This window comes from Dasypus novemcinctus, chromosome 11 (assembly GCF_030445035.2).
Source record: "Dasypus novemcinctus isolate mDasNov1 chromosome 11, mDasNov1.1.hap2, whole genome shotgun sequence".
Lineage (NCBI taxonomy): Eukaryota > Metazoa > Chordata > Mammalia > Cingulata > Dasypodidae > Dasypus > Dasypus novemcinctus.
The window spans coordinates 82333785-82352436 of record NC_080683.1 but is presented as its reverse complement, the minus strand read 5'-3'; the positions used below and the strand labels follow the sequence as shown (position 1 = coordinate 82352436).

At 36.2% G+C, this 18652-nt stretch overlaps 1 protein-coding gene across 2 annotated transcripts in view; it reads right to left on the bottom strand.

Moving 5' to 3' along the window:
* Positions 1-18652, bottom strand: part of CRYBG1 (crystallin beta-gamma domain containing 1) — a 228517-nt gene that overhangs the window by 35112 nt on the left and 174753 nt on the right. For both annotated transcript variants that reach the window (XM_058307215.2, XM_058307216.2), the window contains 4 exons: positions 14818-14865; positions 14612-14730; positions 13002-13167; positions 10465-10604 (listed from right to left, as the gene is read on the bottom strand). In XM_058307215.2, coding sequence (XP_058163198.1) covers positions 10465-10604; positions 13002-13167; positions 14612-14730; positions 14818-14865 — 473 coding nt within the window. The remainder of the gene's footprint in view (positions 1-10464; positions 10605-13001; positions 13168-14611; positions 14731-14817; positions 14866-18652) is intronic.

The window sequence follows — 18652 nt, the reverse complement described above, 5'->3', positions numbered from 1 at the left end:
AAGCTTTTTCAACATAAAAATCAGACTCTGGTATAGTATACTCCACAATAAAATACACACATTGGAATATCAGATGGCAGTGTAAAAGAATGAAATACAGATACACTCATTAATATGGGTACTCTTAGAAAGAATGTAAAGTAAAAAGAACAAGCCATAAGGGGCTTGATAATATTATAAAGTTAAAAATCAAGCAAAACTAAAATACTTTTAATTACACATATTTTAAGGTGAAACAGTAAACTAAGAGAATGAGAAAAACACAAAACCAAGAGTACAGTCATGTGTGGAGGAGGTAGGAGAATAGGACCAGGGCAGGCTACACAAGGCAATACTGTCAAGATCTAGGTCGTCAGTTGATTGATGGGAACATGGGGATTTGCTTTATTATTAAGACTTCAAAACTCACAGATAGGTGGGCATATTCTTCTGTATGAATCAAATAGTTCAAAATAAAAATGATCAAAGACTATATGGTCATTAAAAAATAAAGTTCCTTGACTTGCCAGGCAGAACACCTATATTCTGGTATGGCTACCAACTGCACTAGGACTAGCTCTAACCTTGGAAAAGTGACCAAAACTTGTCTTCCTAGGTTATATGATAGTGGTGGAATATATAATTCTTATGCAATCTTTGACTAAAATTCTTTGTTTTTGTTTCTTGGAAATATACTAAAAACAAAACAACAATAAAAGAGCAGTATGCCCTGACCTCTGAAAGGATGAGTACTGGATTAGCCAACTGCTTAAAACAGAGGTTTAAAAACAAATTACACTCTCCCAGTCAAAATTACAACAGTCTTCTTGAAGAAATGGAATAGCCATTCATCAAATTCATATGCAAAGGCAAAGGACCCTAAATAACAAAAACCATCTTGAAAAAGAAGAACAAAGTTAGAGGACTTACACTTTCCAATATTAAAACTTATTACAAAGTTATTGCAATAATCAAAACAGTGTGGTACTGGCACAAGAACAGATATATAGACCAATGGAATAGAAATGAGTTCAGAAATAAAGCCATACATCTACGGCTGCTGACTGTTGACAAGGATGCCAAGTATCCTAGATGGGGAAAGAATAGTCTCTGCAACAAATAGTGCTTTGAAAATTGGATAGCCACATGCAAAAAAATGAAAACAGACCACTCTACCTCATACTATATACAAAAATTAACTCAAAATGGATAAAAGACCTAAAGCTAACAGCTAAAATGATAAAAACCCCAGAAGAAAACAAAGAAGGATCTATAGTCCATTGTATTATACAATAGATTCTTAGACGTTAACCCACAAGGAACAAAAGGAAAATTGATACACTGGACTTAATCAAAATTAAAAACTTTTGTCCAACCTGACATTATCAAGAAAGTGAAAAGGCCACCAGAACAGAATGGGAGAAAATATTTGGAAACCATATATCTGATAAGAATTTAATATCCAGAATATGTAAAGCACTCCTACAACTGAAAAACGAAAAGACAAACAACACAATTTTTAAATGAGCTAAAGACTTGAACAGACATTTCTCCAAAGAAAATATGTAAATGGATAATATCATTAGACTTTAGGTAAATGCAAATCAAAACCACAATGAGATATCGCCTTATACAACAGAATGACTATTATTTTAAAATGGAAAATAACTAGTGCTGGGTAGGATGCAGAGAAATAGGAAAACTTGAACATTGTTAGTGGGAATGTAAAATGGTGCAGCCATTGTGAAAATCAGTTTTGTAATTTCTCAAAAAGTTAAATATATAACTACTCTATGATTCAGCATCCCAACTGAAAGTAGGGACCTCGAACAGATATTTGTATGCCAATGTTCACAGCAGTATAAAAGGGATACACAATATGACTAAGTGCCAATTTCTCATCAGAAACCATGGAAGTGAAAAGGCAGTGGTATGATATATTTAAAGTACTGAAAGAGAGAAACTGTCAGCTAAAACTTCTTCATCTGGTAAAAGGGTCCTACAAAAATGAGGAAGAGTTTAAAATATTCACAGATAAACAGAAACAGAGAGTTCCTCAACAAAATATCTGCCCCACAAGAATTACTAAAGGAGTTCAGCAGGCTGAAAGGAAAAGACAGGAGAGAGTGGCTTCAAGTAGTGTGAAGTGAAGATCTTCAGTCAGGGTAATTAAAAGTATAAATACAAAACCCAAAGAACTGTACCCTCCATACATAACTCGACTCTTTAATTTAATTCTTTTAAGAATTAAAGACAAATGAACAAGAAAAAGTCATATTTCCTGATAACGGACAAATAAAATATAAAGAGGTAATGTGGGACAAAAATAACATGAAGGGGGAAACAGAAGGATAGAGAAAAAGAGAACACATATGCTTTTAAAGCCAAGTTGGCATCAGAGAGATATGGAAGAAAAAAACGTATGTTTTTGAAGCTGAGTTAGCTTCTCTTCAAATTAGTAAGGTATAGATGTAGGTAGTGTAATACAAATGCCAGGGTAACCACAAAAAAAGTGTTTTAAAAATATACAGAAACAGAAATGAGAAAGGCATCACAAAAGATAACCATACAGAAAAGGAGGCTACAAAAAAGGAGAGACAAAAAAGATATTATACATAAAAACCAAAGGACAAACTAGCTGAAGCAAGTACTGCCTTTACAATAAAAACACTGAATGTTTTTTTTTAAGATTTATTTACTTATTTATTCTATTTCTCTCCCATCCCCCCCCCCCACCGCCCTCCCCGGTTGTCTGTTCTCTGTGTCTATTTGCTGCGTGTTCTTCTTTGTCCACTTCTGTTGTTGTCAGCGGCACGGGAATCTGTGTTTCTTTTTGTTGCGTCATCTTGTTATTGTGTCAGCTCTCCGTGTGGGCGGCGCCATTCTTAGGCAGGTTGCACTTTCTGTCATGCTGGGCAGCTCTCCTTATGGGGTACGCTCCTTGCGCGTGGGGCTCCCCTATGCGGGGGACACCCCTGCGTGGCACGGCATTCCTTACTCACATCAGCACTGCAAGTGGGCCAGCTCCACACGGGTCAAGTAGGCCTAGGGTTTGAACTGCGGACCTCCCATGTGGCAGACGGATGCCCTAACCACTGGGCCAAGTCCGCTTCCCAAAAACACCGAATGTTAATGGATTAAACTCTGCAGTCAAATGACACAAATTAAGAGAATGAATAAAAAGCAAGATCCAACTATATGTTGTTTACAAGAGACACACTTAAGACTCAAATACACAAACAGGTTGAAAATGAAATGATGGGAAAATAATCCACGCAAATAGTAATCAAAAAAGAGCTGAGGTAGTTATACTAATATCAGACAAAACGGACTTTAAGTCAAAAGCTGTTAAAAAGAGACAAAGGACAATATATATTAATAAAAGAGTCAATCCACCAAGAAGAAATAACAACTATACATATTTATGTACTTAGCCACGGTGCCCCAAAATACATGAGGTAAACACTGGCAAAACTGAAGGTGGAAATGAACATTAGTACAATAATAGTTGGAGATGCCAATATATCACTCTCCTCAGTAGACAGAACATCAACACAGAAGAATAATAATATGTGGCAGGAACTAGACCTGCCACATATAAAGAACATTACTTCCCAATGCAGCAGGTTATACCTTCTTCTTAAGTGCACATGAATCATTCTCCAGGACAGATCACATGTTGGGTCACAAAACAAGTCTCAATAAACTTAAAAAGATTGAAATTATACAAAGCATCATCTTTTCTGACCACCCACCATGGAATGAGACTGGAAATCAGTTAGAGTCAGAGAACTGGAAAACCCACAAATATATAGACGTGAAATAACATAATCTTAAACAATCATTGGGTAAAAGAAGAAATTACAAGAGAAATCAGTAAATATCTTGTGATAAATGAAAATGAGAAAAGAGTATATCCAAACTTATGGGATATAGTACAGACAGTGCTCAAAGGGAAATTTATAGCCTTAAATACTTATATTTAAAAAAAGAAGAGCTAAAATCAAAGACCTAACTGCATACCTGAAGGAACTAGAAAAAGAACAATAGAGAATATTAACAAAACCAAAAGTTGGTTCTTGAAAAAAAAACAATAAAATTGGCAAACCTTAAGTTACACCAACAAAGAAAAAAAAAGGGAGAAAGGATACAAAATAAATAAAATCAGATATGAGAGGGGCACATTACAACTAACCACACAGAAATAAAAAGGATCATGTGAACATTCTATGAACAACTGTATGCCAACAAATTAAACAACCTAAATGAAATGGCAAATTCTTAGAAACGCATGAACCATCTACATTTCTAGAAGAAAGAAAAGATCTCAAAAGACCAATTACAAGAGATTGAATCAGTCATTAAAAACCTCCTAAAAAGAAAAGCCAAGGACTAGATGGCTTCACAGGTGAATTCTACCAAACAGTCCAAGAAGACTTAATACCAGTCCTGCTCAAACTCTTTCCCAAAATCGCACAGGAGTAAATACTATCTAACACTACCTACCAGTATCATTCTACTATCAAAGCCAGATAAAGACACTACAAGAAAAGAAAATTACAGGCCAATTTCACTCATGAAGATAAATGCAAAAATCCTCAATAAAATACTAGCAATGCAAATTCAACAACACATTAAAAGAATTATACACCTAATCAAGTGGGTTTTATCCCAGGTATGCAAGGCTAGTATAAGAAAATCAACTAATGCAATAACCATATTAACGAAACAAAGGGAAAAAAAACATGTGATCATCTCAATTGATAGAGAAAATGCATTTGATACAATCCAGCATCCTTTCTTGATAAGAATACTCAGAAAACTAGGAATAGAAGGAAACTTCCTCAATATGCTAAAAGACATATATGAAAAATCCAGAGCTAACATACTCAATGGTGAAAGAATGAAAGCTTTCCTTCAAAGATCTGGAACAAGATAAGGATGCCCACTGTAACCACTGTTATTCAACATTGTACTAGAAGTTCTAGTAAACAATTAGGCAAGAAAAATAAATAAAAAGCATGCAAATTGGAAAGGAAGAAGTAAAACTTTCACTATTTACTGATGCTAAGATCCTATTCAGCAAAGTGGCATGGTACAAGATCAACTTGCAAAAATCAGTAGTGTTTCTATACACTGGTAATGAGCAATCTGAGGAGGAAATCAAGGGGAAAAAATCCATTTACAGTAGCAAGAATAGATACATAGAGCAATGGAATCAATTTGAGAATTTCTAAAAAGACCCTCATATCTATGGCCGATTTATTTTTGACAAAGCTGCCAAGTCCACTCAATTGGGAAAAAAAAATTTCTTCAACAAATGGTGCTGGGAGAACTGGATATCCATATGTAAAAGAATGAAGGAGGACCCCTATCTCACACCATATACAAAAATTAACTCAAAATGGATCAAAGACCTAAATATAAGAACTAGGACTATAAAACTTCTAGAAGAAAATGTAGGGAAGCAGCTTCAGAACCCTGTATCAGGCAATTGTTTCTTAATACTTTACACTCAAAGCACAAACAAAAGAAAAAAACAGATAAAGGGAAACGTGTCAAAATTAAAAACTTTAGTGCATCACAGGACTTTATCATGAAAGTGAAAAGACACCCTACCCAATGGGAGAACAATATTGGAAGCCACATATCCAATAAGGGTTTAATATCCAGAACATATAAAGAAATCCTACATCTCAACAATAAAAAGACAAAAATCCAATTTTAAAATGGGCAAAAGATTTGAATAGACATTTCTCCAAAGAGGATATATAAAAAGCTAAAAAACACATGAAAAGATGCTCAACATTATTAGCCATTAGGGAAATGCAAATAAAAACCACAATGAGATACTATTTCACACCCACTAGAATGGCTACTATTAAAAGCACAGAAAACTACAAGTGTTGGAGAGGATTTGAAAAAATAGGAACACTCATTCATTGCTGGTAGCAATGTAATATGGCGCAGTCACTGTGGAAGACAGTTTGGAGGTTCCTCAGAAAGTAGAGAATTACAGTATGATCCAGCAGTCATACTAGTAAGTATATATCCAAAAGAATTAGAAGTAGAGACTCAAATAGATATTTGTATGCCTATGATCATAGCAGCATTATTCACAATTGCAAAAGATGGAAGCAACCCAAGTGTACATCAACCAATGAATGGATAAACCAAGTGTGGTATATACATATTATTCAGCCCTATAAAGGAATGAAGTTCTGATTCAAGTAAAAATATGAATGAACCTCGAGGACATCATGTTGAGTGAAATAAATGAGATACAAAAAGACAAAGATTATATGATCTCACTGATACGAAATAATTAGTATAAGCAAACTCAAAGAGTCACAATCTAGATTATAAATTACCACGGCTCTATTGGGGTAGAGAATGGGGAGTTAAGGCTTAAATTTTACAGAATTTTTATTTGGGTTGATTGTAGTTTTGGTGATGGACGGTGGTGATGGTAGCACAACACTGTGAGTATAATTAACAGCACCAAATTCTAATTCTGAATGTGTTTAGAAGGGGAAATTTTAGGTCATATATATGTTATCAGAATAAAAATTAAAAGAAGAAATACAGGACTGAACAACAATGAATCATATTGCAAACAATGGACTGTAGTTAATAGTATAATTGTAAAAAATGCTCTTACCTCAATTGTAACAAATGTACCACACTAATGCAAGGTGTTAGGAGCTTTGGCTTTGATATATTTTATGCATATTTCTGTAAATCTATAACATCTTGTATGAGAATCTAGTATGTTATACATGATTGTTTTGTAAACTCACAGCTTCTCTAATAAAAAGAATTGGAAAAAAAAAACAGTATTGCAGATGCCTCTTTTGTTCTTTCCTAAGCAAAGTGCTGTTTCTCAAATTAACATCAATACTTTGGGGAAGAAGAGATGAATAGATCCCTTAGATGCAAAAAAAATAAATAAAGGCATCAAGAGGTGAAAGCATTTTTTCCCTTAGATTCCTCTTCTTCCCAACTTCTAAATATAAAATTGCCCAGAGGTCAAATAGTTTCTCTTAACTACCCTTATTCCCTTTGAGATCTCATCGAGCATATGGTTTAAATACTTCTCTATGTTGATGACTCCTAAATCTAAATCTCCAGCCTCTCCCCTGAGCTCCAGTCTCACACATCCTATTGGCTTCCTGACCTCTTAATGTACAGTTAACATCTGAGGTTTAACGTGTCCAAAGTGAAAACCTAAATTTTGCTCTCCCTCCCAAACTGTTCCTCCAAGTCTTCTCCATCTTAATACATGCTGGGGTCCCAACTCATGCATGCATCTCACCCATGTGTCATCTGATAGCAAATCCTATCAGTTCTACCTTCAAAATGTATCCAGAATCGGACCATTTCTCACGACTTCCACCACTACCACCCTGTGCAAGCCACCATCACCTCTTGCCTGGATTGCTGCAGTTGCATCCTCCATTAGGCTAAATGGTGAGCCACAAAAAGGTGTGTCTGTGTCCGAATCCCCAGAACTGGTGAATATGACCTTATTTGTACAAAGGGTGTTTGCAGATGGAAAAAGGGTATTTGCAGATGTAACCAAGCTAAGAATCTTGAAATGAGGAGATCATCCTGGATTACCCAGTTGGGCCCTAAATACAATGACAAGTGTCAAGAGACACAGAGGAGAAGACAGAAGTGAAGGTAAATTGTGACCACAAGGCAGAGAGTCAAGGAATGCCAATGGCTACCAGAAGCTGAAAGAGATAACGAAGGATTCTTCCCAGGAGCCCCCAGAGGGAGCACAGCCATGCCACATTTCAGACTTCAAGATCCCAGAACCATGAGAGAACAAATGGCTGCTGTTTTAAGCCACTGTCTTAGTTTGCTAGGCTGCTAATACCACACAATGGGTTGGCTTAAACAACAAACATATACTGGCTGACAGTTTGGAAGGTAGAAGTCCAAAACCAAGGCTTTGGCAAGGCCATGCTATCTCTTCAAATATGAAGCCTTCTGATGCTGGCTTGCTGCAATCCCTGAAGTTCCCAGGCTTGTGTTTCTATCTTTCGTCACATGGCAAGATGCTTGGTCTCCTCCTGTGGCTTTCCCTGATTTCTGGCTTCTTTTTGTAAGGCCTCCAGTAATACGGATCAAGGCCTGCCCTGATTCAAGGGGGCCACACCTAAACAGGATCTCAGAAGGTCCTATTCACAAATTAAGTCCATACTTTCACTGATCAGACACCTTCAAAGGTTCTTATTTTTAAATGGGGTCACACCCACAGGAACACAGATTAAGATTAAGAACATGTTTTTAATTGGGGGACATGATTCATTCTACCACAGCCACCAAGTTTGTGGTAATTTGTTACAGCAGCCGGAGGAAACTAATAGCCCTCTCAACTGGTTTCTCTGCTTCCACCCTTGCCTCTTTACAGTCTAATTTTCTAAATAGCAGCCAGAATGATCCCTCTAAAGCACAAGTTAATCAAAATCTTCCAACAATTTCCCACAGGACTTAGAAGAGATCCAAAATCCTCCCTCAGGCCTACAAGACCTGACAAGATTGGGCCCTCCCCGCCCATCTCTCTGAAATCACTGTCCTTCCAGCTCACTCTACTCCAGCCACCTTGGCCTCCTAGCTGCTGCCCAAACATGTTAAGCAGGGCTTTTACAAATGCTGTTCTCCTTGCCTAAAACACTTCCTCCCTCTCTCCTCTCCCAGATAGGTGCATGACTAGCCCCCTCACTTCCTTCTGGTTTCTGTTTATAGGTCACCAGAGAACTTCCCTGACTAACGTGTAAAATAGCACCGTCCCATGGTCCCGTAGCACTTACCACCAGCTGACACATTATATATTTGTACTACCTACCCCTACTTCAAAGCAATAAAATTTGCATTGTCCTTGGCAAATAACTTTATATATCAAAAGAAGATATTTAAATTAACGCTAGTCTCCAAACAATAAATTCTGTCCTAATAAATATATTCTTGTATACTGACAAACCATCACAATTGTCTTTCCTTACCATTATCTCTCTCATCTCAGAAGGGGGGTTGTTATCTGAGAGAGGAGGTTGGCAGTGGAAAGGAGTATACTGGGGCTTCTGGAGTGTTGCTAGTACTCTATTTCTTGTTTAGGTGGTGGCTGCAAGGGTGCCCACTTTATTATTTGTTTAGCTGTACATTTACCTTTTGTGCACTTTTTTCTAGGGGTGTTAAATTTAAAAATTTTAAAGGTATATAAATAAATGAACAGTCATAAAAAGGGGTTCAACTCAAAACTTTATTCCTCCTATAAAATCCCAGATATACTGTTGTCCATCCTCTACTTGAATATCTCCTGTGATAGGAAACTCTCTACCTGACAAGGCAGACCTTTCCATTTTAACCACTCTAATCATTAAAAAGTACTTCCCCAAGTTAAGTCAAAACCCCCGTCTCCAATTTCAACTGTTTTTCCCCTGGGAACTCCTATGAAATAACAGAAAGCAAGTCTAATTCTAATTCTCTTCTATTCCAACTACTCAAGAGTAGCTGCTACCCCCAGTCCCAGTCTCAACAGTCACACTTCTATTAAGTTGCTTTGTAATTTACCTTCCTGATGTCTGAGGACCAAAAATACCATTTTGTGGACTCTATTTTATTTAATTCCTATACTCTGTCTGATCATTTTAACAAGGTGAGAAGAAGAGAAAACTGAGACTTAGAGTAACTAGTAGAATGCAAAAAGTATAATTAAGGATTGCTTTTTCACTTACTACAGAGATATTCTATATCACTTTACTTTCATGAACAGACTGTAAACTTTGATTGCATGTCCAATTACTAAAACATTTTGAGCATACTCTGAACATATATTTATAAACTATATAATCACTGAACTAATACACTATGCACATTAGGAAATACATAAAAAATTAAAATTTTAAAGGAGATTCTAAACAAAGTATAAGGAATCTTTAATGTTTTCTTCCTGCATCTCTGTGGACATCTTTCACATGTTCTAAGGTATTGTTGCCTGCATGTTCTATCCTAATTTCTCCCTATTTGCGATATAACCACTTCCTTCAAAATACTCTTGCAATTTCCTGTGATTTGTGAAATCAATGTCCTAGGGGCTTTGGGCAGCATTGTGTGAAAATATTAAAGGAAGTACCATGTGTGTTGGCCTCCACCCCTCCTGAACTCTCAGGGACCATGCTTTGAATTACCTCCTTAGAATGAAGGTACAATCAGTTACTCAAGTTTTGAGTGAATCAGGTTCATCTATGATACCTATATTAAAAATGCAGGGTTTCTTCCCATACTTCCTCCAATAAACTGTTACTGTTTAGAAGAAAGGTGAATCATAGTAACATAAGAACAAATGAATTGGAATTTTATGTCAATTATTACTCAATAAGACAACATATCAGAAAGACTGTATCTTAAGACCTCCTTCCAGTACTATGCTCACAAAAAAGCGTCATTAAAATTGCATTTAGAAAAAAAAATACTCACGTGCCCCAATGCACTTTAATGGAACAAGTCTTCTGCATGACACCAAACCCCTGCATTTCTTCAGTATCATCAAAGTAGGAAGTTAAGAGTCCTAATCCTTCTGGTTCGGTAAATAAGTCAATTTGACTAACTCTGTAGTCCTGAAAAATACATATACACATTTATAATAATAATTACACCATGAGTTTTACTCTATAGTAAGCTCATTATTCTTTCTTGGTGACTAGTTAAAATAAGATTTAAATACACACACATTTCACAGAACACTTGTCATTTTATCCCTTTCCTGTTTTCACCCATGATTTAATAACAGAGCTTTTTTGAGGTAGGCACACTGCTTTTGTCATACATGACAGTATTACATTCCAGCAAAGAGCATCAGAAATATACTTTATGAGCATCTTGGAACGTAACTGTTTCTCTCATCCTCACTGAAAAACTGCTCGACTTTCCTGGGTCACAGGAGTTTGGTTCCTTTGCTTTGAGGCAACCATCCAAGTCCAGAGGCATTGGTCTATAGATTGGGTGCTCCTGGAGTCTTCCTCAGCTGTTATTTGTGACCATGAGCTACTTGTTGTACCTCTCCTTGACTGTGACTAAGCCTCTATGACAACAGTTTGGTCTAACTAGTAAAGACAAAGACACAAAGTTACGGCGATTTCAAATCTCTGCACTTTGGTCATGGATCCATGCCTTGCATGCTCATGGTCCATCAAACAGTCTTCAAAAGGGCTCTCCTGGATGGCTGCCTAAGCCTGAACTGAATATTTATTGAGCCTCTGTTTGTTACATCGCTGAGCTAGGCGAACTGCCATCCAGAAGAAATGTTGACATTTGCGTCAGTTCAGGAGAGGCTCTTTCAAACATTAATTACCAAAAGGAAGAACTCTAACAAATTTAAAAGGTGATCCTCTTGAATATACATGTTGGGCCTTACATTCATGTTTCACGAATTCATGCACCCAATCTTTAAAAATATATAATTCATGATTTATCAGGAGCCACAAATGCATTCTTATTCTTTAATACAATACCATTCAGAAGAACTTATCCCAAGGAATCAGAAAATTATAAATTAGTAAATGCACAAAAATGTTCCTGTGCTTTATTTAAAATAGTGAAATAATCTTTTAAAATAGTAAAAAATCAGAAACAATCTAAAGTTTCACCCAAAAAAGAAAGGTAAATGACGACATACCGATTCAAAGGAAGATTATGCTTGGTTAAACCTCAAACCATGTGAGAACATGGAGAGCACCGAGTCTACTCCTGTCAGGAGAAACAGGAGGTCTCTCTAACAACACGCTTCCTCTCCCTTACTCAACTTTCCTGGATATACCCAAATCCCCACCCCACAAATTCTCATACTTCCCTCAGTTGCAAATCACCAAAAAATGTTACCAATGAGAGTATGATCTTCAGGAAAATGGTGTGAAGACAGAAAAAGGATAGAGAACCATGGTGTTAAGCAAAAAGAGTAGAACAATAATGTGCCTGTACTATGATTACAACCACAGCAGAAGCAGATGAGAATATGGCCAAGAGAGGGTAAAGGATTCAGAAAAATGAAGAGAGTGGACACTTCATGGTGGTAGGATTGAGATTACATTTTTAAACATTCCTTTATTGACAATATTATTTGAGCAGTAAATGAAAACTGCAAGTAAATTATTCCACTAACTAGGATATTTTGAAATGAGGCTTCCATGTGTTATTTAAGGGTTATCATAATCTTTAAGTGCTCAAAACTACTAAAAGACAAATCATATAGAATACCAATTATCATCATCTAAGTCAATCAGAAATACTGACCTCAGAAGAAAGTAATGCTTTCCTCTGCCAAAAAATGTTATTCTTATTTGTTCTCATTTTAAAACCTTCCTATTCTTCCCATTGCACCCCAACCCTCATCACTATTACACAAGCTTGGAATTTTAATTTTCCACTGGAAGATTTATCAATTACATTTTTAGAAGGTAAAGAATCATCAAAATCCAAAAAGCCATAAAGAAAGATACATACACATTCTTCATTCATAAGGAATCAAGAAATTTTACCCAATACATAATGGCCTAAATATCTAGGTTTTTAAAACCCACATGAAATCCCAGAGTTAAACTATAAACTATTTTTAGATTGTTTTTTCCTAAGTAGAATACCTTTAAGTCACTCAAAGTAACCTGAACTCATGGCAGCAACCAGAAAATTAAATAACAGAAAGAGCTATTCATATAGAATGCATCTAAGCCAGGAGATGGAGATGGGAGGCCCATGAGTGAGAGGGTGATGTATACTGGTAATTTACCATAAGGCTTTTATTATGAAAATACTTCAATTAAATTAGACCAATGTTTCTTTTCTCACCTATTTAAAATATACAAATACTTAGAGAAAAAATATCCATAAGCACCAATGAAATATTTTTTCCAATCACTTATTTCATAAAATGAACATTTTCCTTAGGGTAAGAATAGCCCCTGGCATTCAACAAAAATTTGCTGAATGAATCAATGAAATCCGAGTTCCCCATAACCTACCTGTACCACATGTTTGATTGAACCAATCACCACAGGCTTAGCAGACTCTGCTTCATTGTTTTCTTCCACAACTTCTTCTATTCCCCAGAGACCAGAAAGTTCCAAATCTCCTTCTTCTAAAGGGACAGAGTGCCCTTCAAAATTTGATTTCTCGTACAAAACCCAACTAAGTATAAAACACAGCAAAACTATTAGCCGCCCTGTGAGAGAGGTTTTGATTACTCAAATATTCTGGATAATACATCATATCTACAGCATATACAGATGACTAATTTTCTAGCAATTAATACAACGTAAACTCTCCCTAAAACTAAAAAGTTACTGCTGGGCATAATTAAGCCTCTATAATTTAAGAACAATATCAGGATCTAAGAGAACTTTGCAGTCATAAATATGAAAGCTATAGAGCTATTAATGGTCTAGGGAATTGCCAATTAGTAGAGATTTGTGAATGGTAATATGTCAGATAAATGAGCTTTTACTGTAGTGTTCTTTTCTCCTTATACTGGGAGACAACAGTTCTCCTAAGGGTTTTTATTTTAACTTACCATATCCGTTAAGCCATATCAAGGGATACACTGATATAAATGACTATATGCATGTTAGTGGAAAATATTCTCTGCAACAATATCCAAACACTAAAGAAAAACCTCATATAGACACACTGAAGTGCTGTTCTTAAGTGCATACACTTCAAGGAAAGAGAGAAGTCAACAAACATACAAAAGAAAGGAAGTTGTTTAATTAAAAAACAAAATTATTTAAAAATTTTAGTGCAATTTGCAAAGTCTGCAAATCAAAGACTCAAAAGGTAATGCTTTTTGAATGCAATATTTTTTTAAAAATGAATAAAAAAAAAAAGGTAATGCTATTTTTCCTAAAGAATATGTAGAAAAGATGGGAAAATGTATTACAATATCTAAAAACCTAATAAGAAATATGCTGCATATTTACTTAGGAGAAACCAAAGAAAAACTTACTAATTCTGTAACCCATAAATGTTTTAGCAATCGACCTGTTTTTAGTTCAAAGAAGTTTAGAGATCTACCCTTTTTATTTCAGAGGAGTTTATAAGTAAAAGTCATAAACCAAAAGTATACTACAGACCCTGGCATATCATTAGATGAAAACAATACTATGCAGCTGTGGAAGGAGTGGGGTGGGGGGATGGGGAGTATACGGGAACCTCTTAAGTTTTTTATAATGTAACCTTTTTTGTGATGTATATATCTTCAAAAAATACAATTTACAAAAATGATGGAGGTGGTGGGTGGGGAGTGGGTTATATGGGAACCGCTTATGTTTTTTTAATGTAACATTCTATGTTATCTGTTAACTTTAATAAAAAAATGTTAATGAAAAAAAATACTATGTGGGGAAAAGAAGCTTCTTTCACTTTTCTGATTTGTCTATAATACACATGTATTATTCCTATAATCAGAAACATGATTTTAAAACATCTTTTAAAATATGAATTACTTTTAATACTAAGTATGAGAAGCATTTTCTGCCCTTTATATTGCAAAATGCATAATTTTAATTAAGTACTGAGGACCAAAAAAGTAAAATATTAAGCCCCATAAGTCAGGAATGCAAAATGTCATTCTTACCAGCCTCTGACGACTTTGATGAGTATCACTGGAGAAAGGTTCCAAGAGCTACAATCCTGAATGTCACTGAAAACTTCAATGCAATCCTCGGAGACATCGGGTTCACGATATATCACAACCTACAAGAAAATGAGAGTGGTATCACACTTTGTTACATTTTATTGTACCAAAATTAAATAGAGACTAGAATTAGAAAACAATCTTACCTTTCCAGGCCGGGGATTGATTTTATTCTGGATACTTCCTCTAAAAGTCTGTAATCAGATGAACAAAAATGTAACAAATAATTACAATCCTTTAAGTAAGATTATATTTCCCTCAAAATTTATCGTTTAAAGCATATTTGTTGATGCCAAGGTTGTATTAAAACTCCCTTTAGCTTTATACTATTAAATGAAGAGCTCCCTTTTTTCCTCTAATTGAACTTGCCATTTCCACTTCTCCTCATTTAACTGTCTAGGATACTGCCACCAATGCTAGAAAATTCAGGGCTCATGTTTTATGTCAGTTCACAGAATAAGAACCCAGCTATCATTATAATTCAAATTATCTCAGTATGATCCCAGTATAATCCGAAATAGAGAAATTACATTTTAACCACTTGTCTAAAATGAGCTACATCATGTGCTCATATATATACCCTATCTGAATCTATAAATATGGTTTTTCATAGTTACATCTACCATCATAAAACAATTACCAATCTAAATAAAAGCATTTATGGTATATGTCACAGTGTACATTGCATATAGTATACCTATTCACTACTTTTTGAGGGATAAAATTAATTTTATTTGGTTCCAAAACTAAACATTTTCAGAAGCATCTAACAAAACCAGTAAAACCAGAAATGCATTATAATGAAAACACTAATTACACACGTAAAAGTATTGCAAAACGTGGACTACTTTCAATGCTGACCAGGATGCCTCCTCTAAGCACTGCCTCTGATCTGATGGTGCTTTACTGCATCAGTACAGAGTAGAACAGACCTGAAAGAGCTTGGGAAGACACCTAGAGCCTTCCTAGAGATTAAAATGGCATATATTTGTTTATACATATTAGAGGTAGCAATGCTGAAAAACAAAATCTGAAACAAAATTCAGGCAAGGCATAAAAGTCAGACTACCTATATAGTCAACAAAACCCAGGACCTAAAGGAAAACAAAAATTAAAGGGGGAAAAAAAACAGCCTTTAGGCTCCATAAAGGACCTAGAAAACACATACAACACTTTGTTTCTCCCTTTTACTCCACTCGGTGTGGTTTCCAAGGGAATTTTTAAGGAAAGTCTATGTATTTTGTTGCCAGGCCCAGTCAAGGACTTTGTCAAATAAGAGAAACAGTTAGCCAAGAATGATTAAAAAGAATGAACATGGCTGTAATGAATGTGAAGTGGATAGTGGAAATAACGTGCTTGAGAGAAGTACTTAAGAACCTCCTGACTTTTGAGTGCAGATTCAATTTTGTTTACAGCAGTGGTTTGTGAAGTATGGTCCAGACATCCCTGGGGGTTCCAAGATCCTTCAGGGAATCCAAGAGTTGAAATGATTGTCAAATAATGACAGGTTATTTGCCTTTTTCACCCTTTTCTCCCACCAGTGCAGTGGAGTTTCCCAGAGGCTCCATGACACGTGCAGACATCACTGATGATGACTAATGGGATGTATGTTTGAGTATCATTGCATTTTAAAATTTTCTCAGAGTTAACTTCTAATATAGCACAGAGCAAAAGGCATAACCAAAAAAACAAAAGCTCTTTATAACTAACTCAAGGAAGCATTTTCCTGGTGAAAAAATAACTCAGGATCACCTACCCCAGCTGAAAGTGTTATGCTGAAAATAAAATAAAAATAAGAGTATAAAAGAGACCAAAGAGTTTGCAGCCCACTGATTGATGAAATCACATGAAAAAGGAGATCCAAGCTCTGCTAGAAATCCAATTAGACATTTTTAAAGAGGTACCAAAATTACACTCTGTAATAGGCCAAAATTGAAACACATTGTCGTGTGCCTTACACACACAGGGAGGGCACACGGTATTTTGTGCCTGATAAACTGTATTGAATCATGGTCTACACTTGCCAGACAGTCTGTTGACAGGGTAGGCCACAGGATTAAGGAGAGATACCCAAGTTTCTGGGCTGGCAGAGCTAACCTCAAAACTTTATATTTTCCTTTCTTCTTTCATTGTCCTCCCTCCCTTGCCAACAAAAAGGCACAAAATCACATCAAAAACAAAATTTAAAAAAAAACCACAGGCATTCAGATAAAAGATGGAGAAATCTTCATAACTGTTCTTTAAAATCATATTTTGCTGTGGAATAAACCAGATACAAAAGGACAGATATTGTATGAAATAACTAGAACATGCAAATTCAGAGACAGAAAGTAAAGTACAACTTACCAGGGACTGGGGGATAGAGAGAGTGGAGGAAGGGAAGCAGATTTGGCTCAACTGATAGAGCGTCCACCTACCACATGGGAGGTCCAGGGTTCAAACCCAGGGCCTCCTGACCCATGTGGTGAGCTGGCCCACCTGCAATGCTGGTGCGCGCAAAGAGTACCGTGCCACGCAGGGATGTCCCCCATGTAGGGGAGCCCCATGTTCAAGGAGTGTGCCCTGCAAGGAGAGTTGCCCCGTGCGAAAAAAGTGCAGCCTGCCCAGGAGTGGGGCCATACACACAGAGAGCTGACGCAGCAAGATGACATAACAAAAAGGAACACAGATTCCCAGGGCTGCTGACAATACAAGTGGATACAGAAGAAGACACAGCAAATGGACACAGAGAGTGGAAAAATGGGGGGGAAGGAGAGAGAAATAAAAAATAAATCTTTTTAAAAAATTTTTTTAAAAGTAAAAACTAAAAAAATTTTTTTTAAAGGAGGGTGGAGGTGGATTGGGGAGTTAACATATAGTGAGTGGGTGCAAGGTCTCAGTTTAGAGTCACAGAAAAGTTTCGATAATGGATGGTGGTGATAGTGGCACAACAATATGAATGTTACTAATGCCATGAAATTGTATTCTTGGAACTGGTTGAGATGAGAAAGTTCATGTTGTACAATAGCACAATTTAAAGAGAGACGAGCCTAAAGAGACAATGACAATTAAATGCAATACATGAATCTGGACTGGATCTAATAATGAAGGAGAAAATGCCCTAAAGGATACTACTGCGACAATTGAAAAAATTGCAATATAAACTGAAGGATTTATATCAATGTTAAATTTCTTGATTTTGATAACTGTGCTCAATGTAGTTAAATAAGTAAATATCTTTGTTCTGAGGAAATATACACAGAAGTATTAAATGGTAATGGAGCATGAAAAATGAAACTTATTCTCAAATGTTTAAAAAATACATGATGATAGAAAGATATAACAAATGCAACAAAATGTTAAGAGGTGGCAAATCTAGGTATCTGGATAGAGAGTATATTGGAATTCTTTGTACTATTTGTTTTATGTTTATAGCTTTCCTGTGTGAAATCATTTCAAAATAAGGTTTTTAAAAAATCATATTTTGCTGTCATCTCCATTTTAACCTTAGAGAAAAGATCCAGTGTAAACTAAATTTGTACTCCCCATAGGTTTGCAGGCAAAGTATTTCCCTGATGAAAACTAATTTCAAATAAAGAGAAAATATTTTCTCAGTAACATGGGTTAAACACTTTTGCTACTTATGGGAATTAAGAGTGAATATCACAGGGGAAGCGGACTTGACCCAATGGATAGGGCATCCGCCTACCACACCACGGTTCAAAGCTCGGGCCTCCTTGACCCGTGTGGAGCTGGCCCATGCGCAGCACTGACACATGCAAGGAGTGCCCCTGTAAGGAGAGCTACCCAGCGCGAAAGAAAGTGCAGCCTGCCCAGGAATGGTGCTGCACACATGGAGAGCTGACACAAGATGACACAACAAAAGGAAACACAGATTCCGGGTGCCGCTGATAAGGATAGAAGGTGTCACAGAAGAACACACAGCGAATGGACACAGAGAGCAGAAAACTGGGGCGGGGGGTGGGGGGGGAAGAGAGAGAA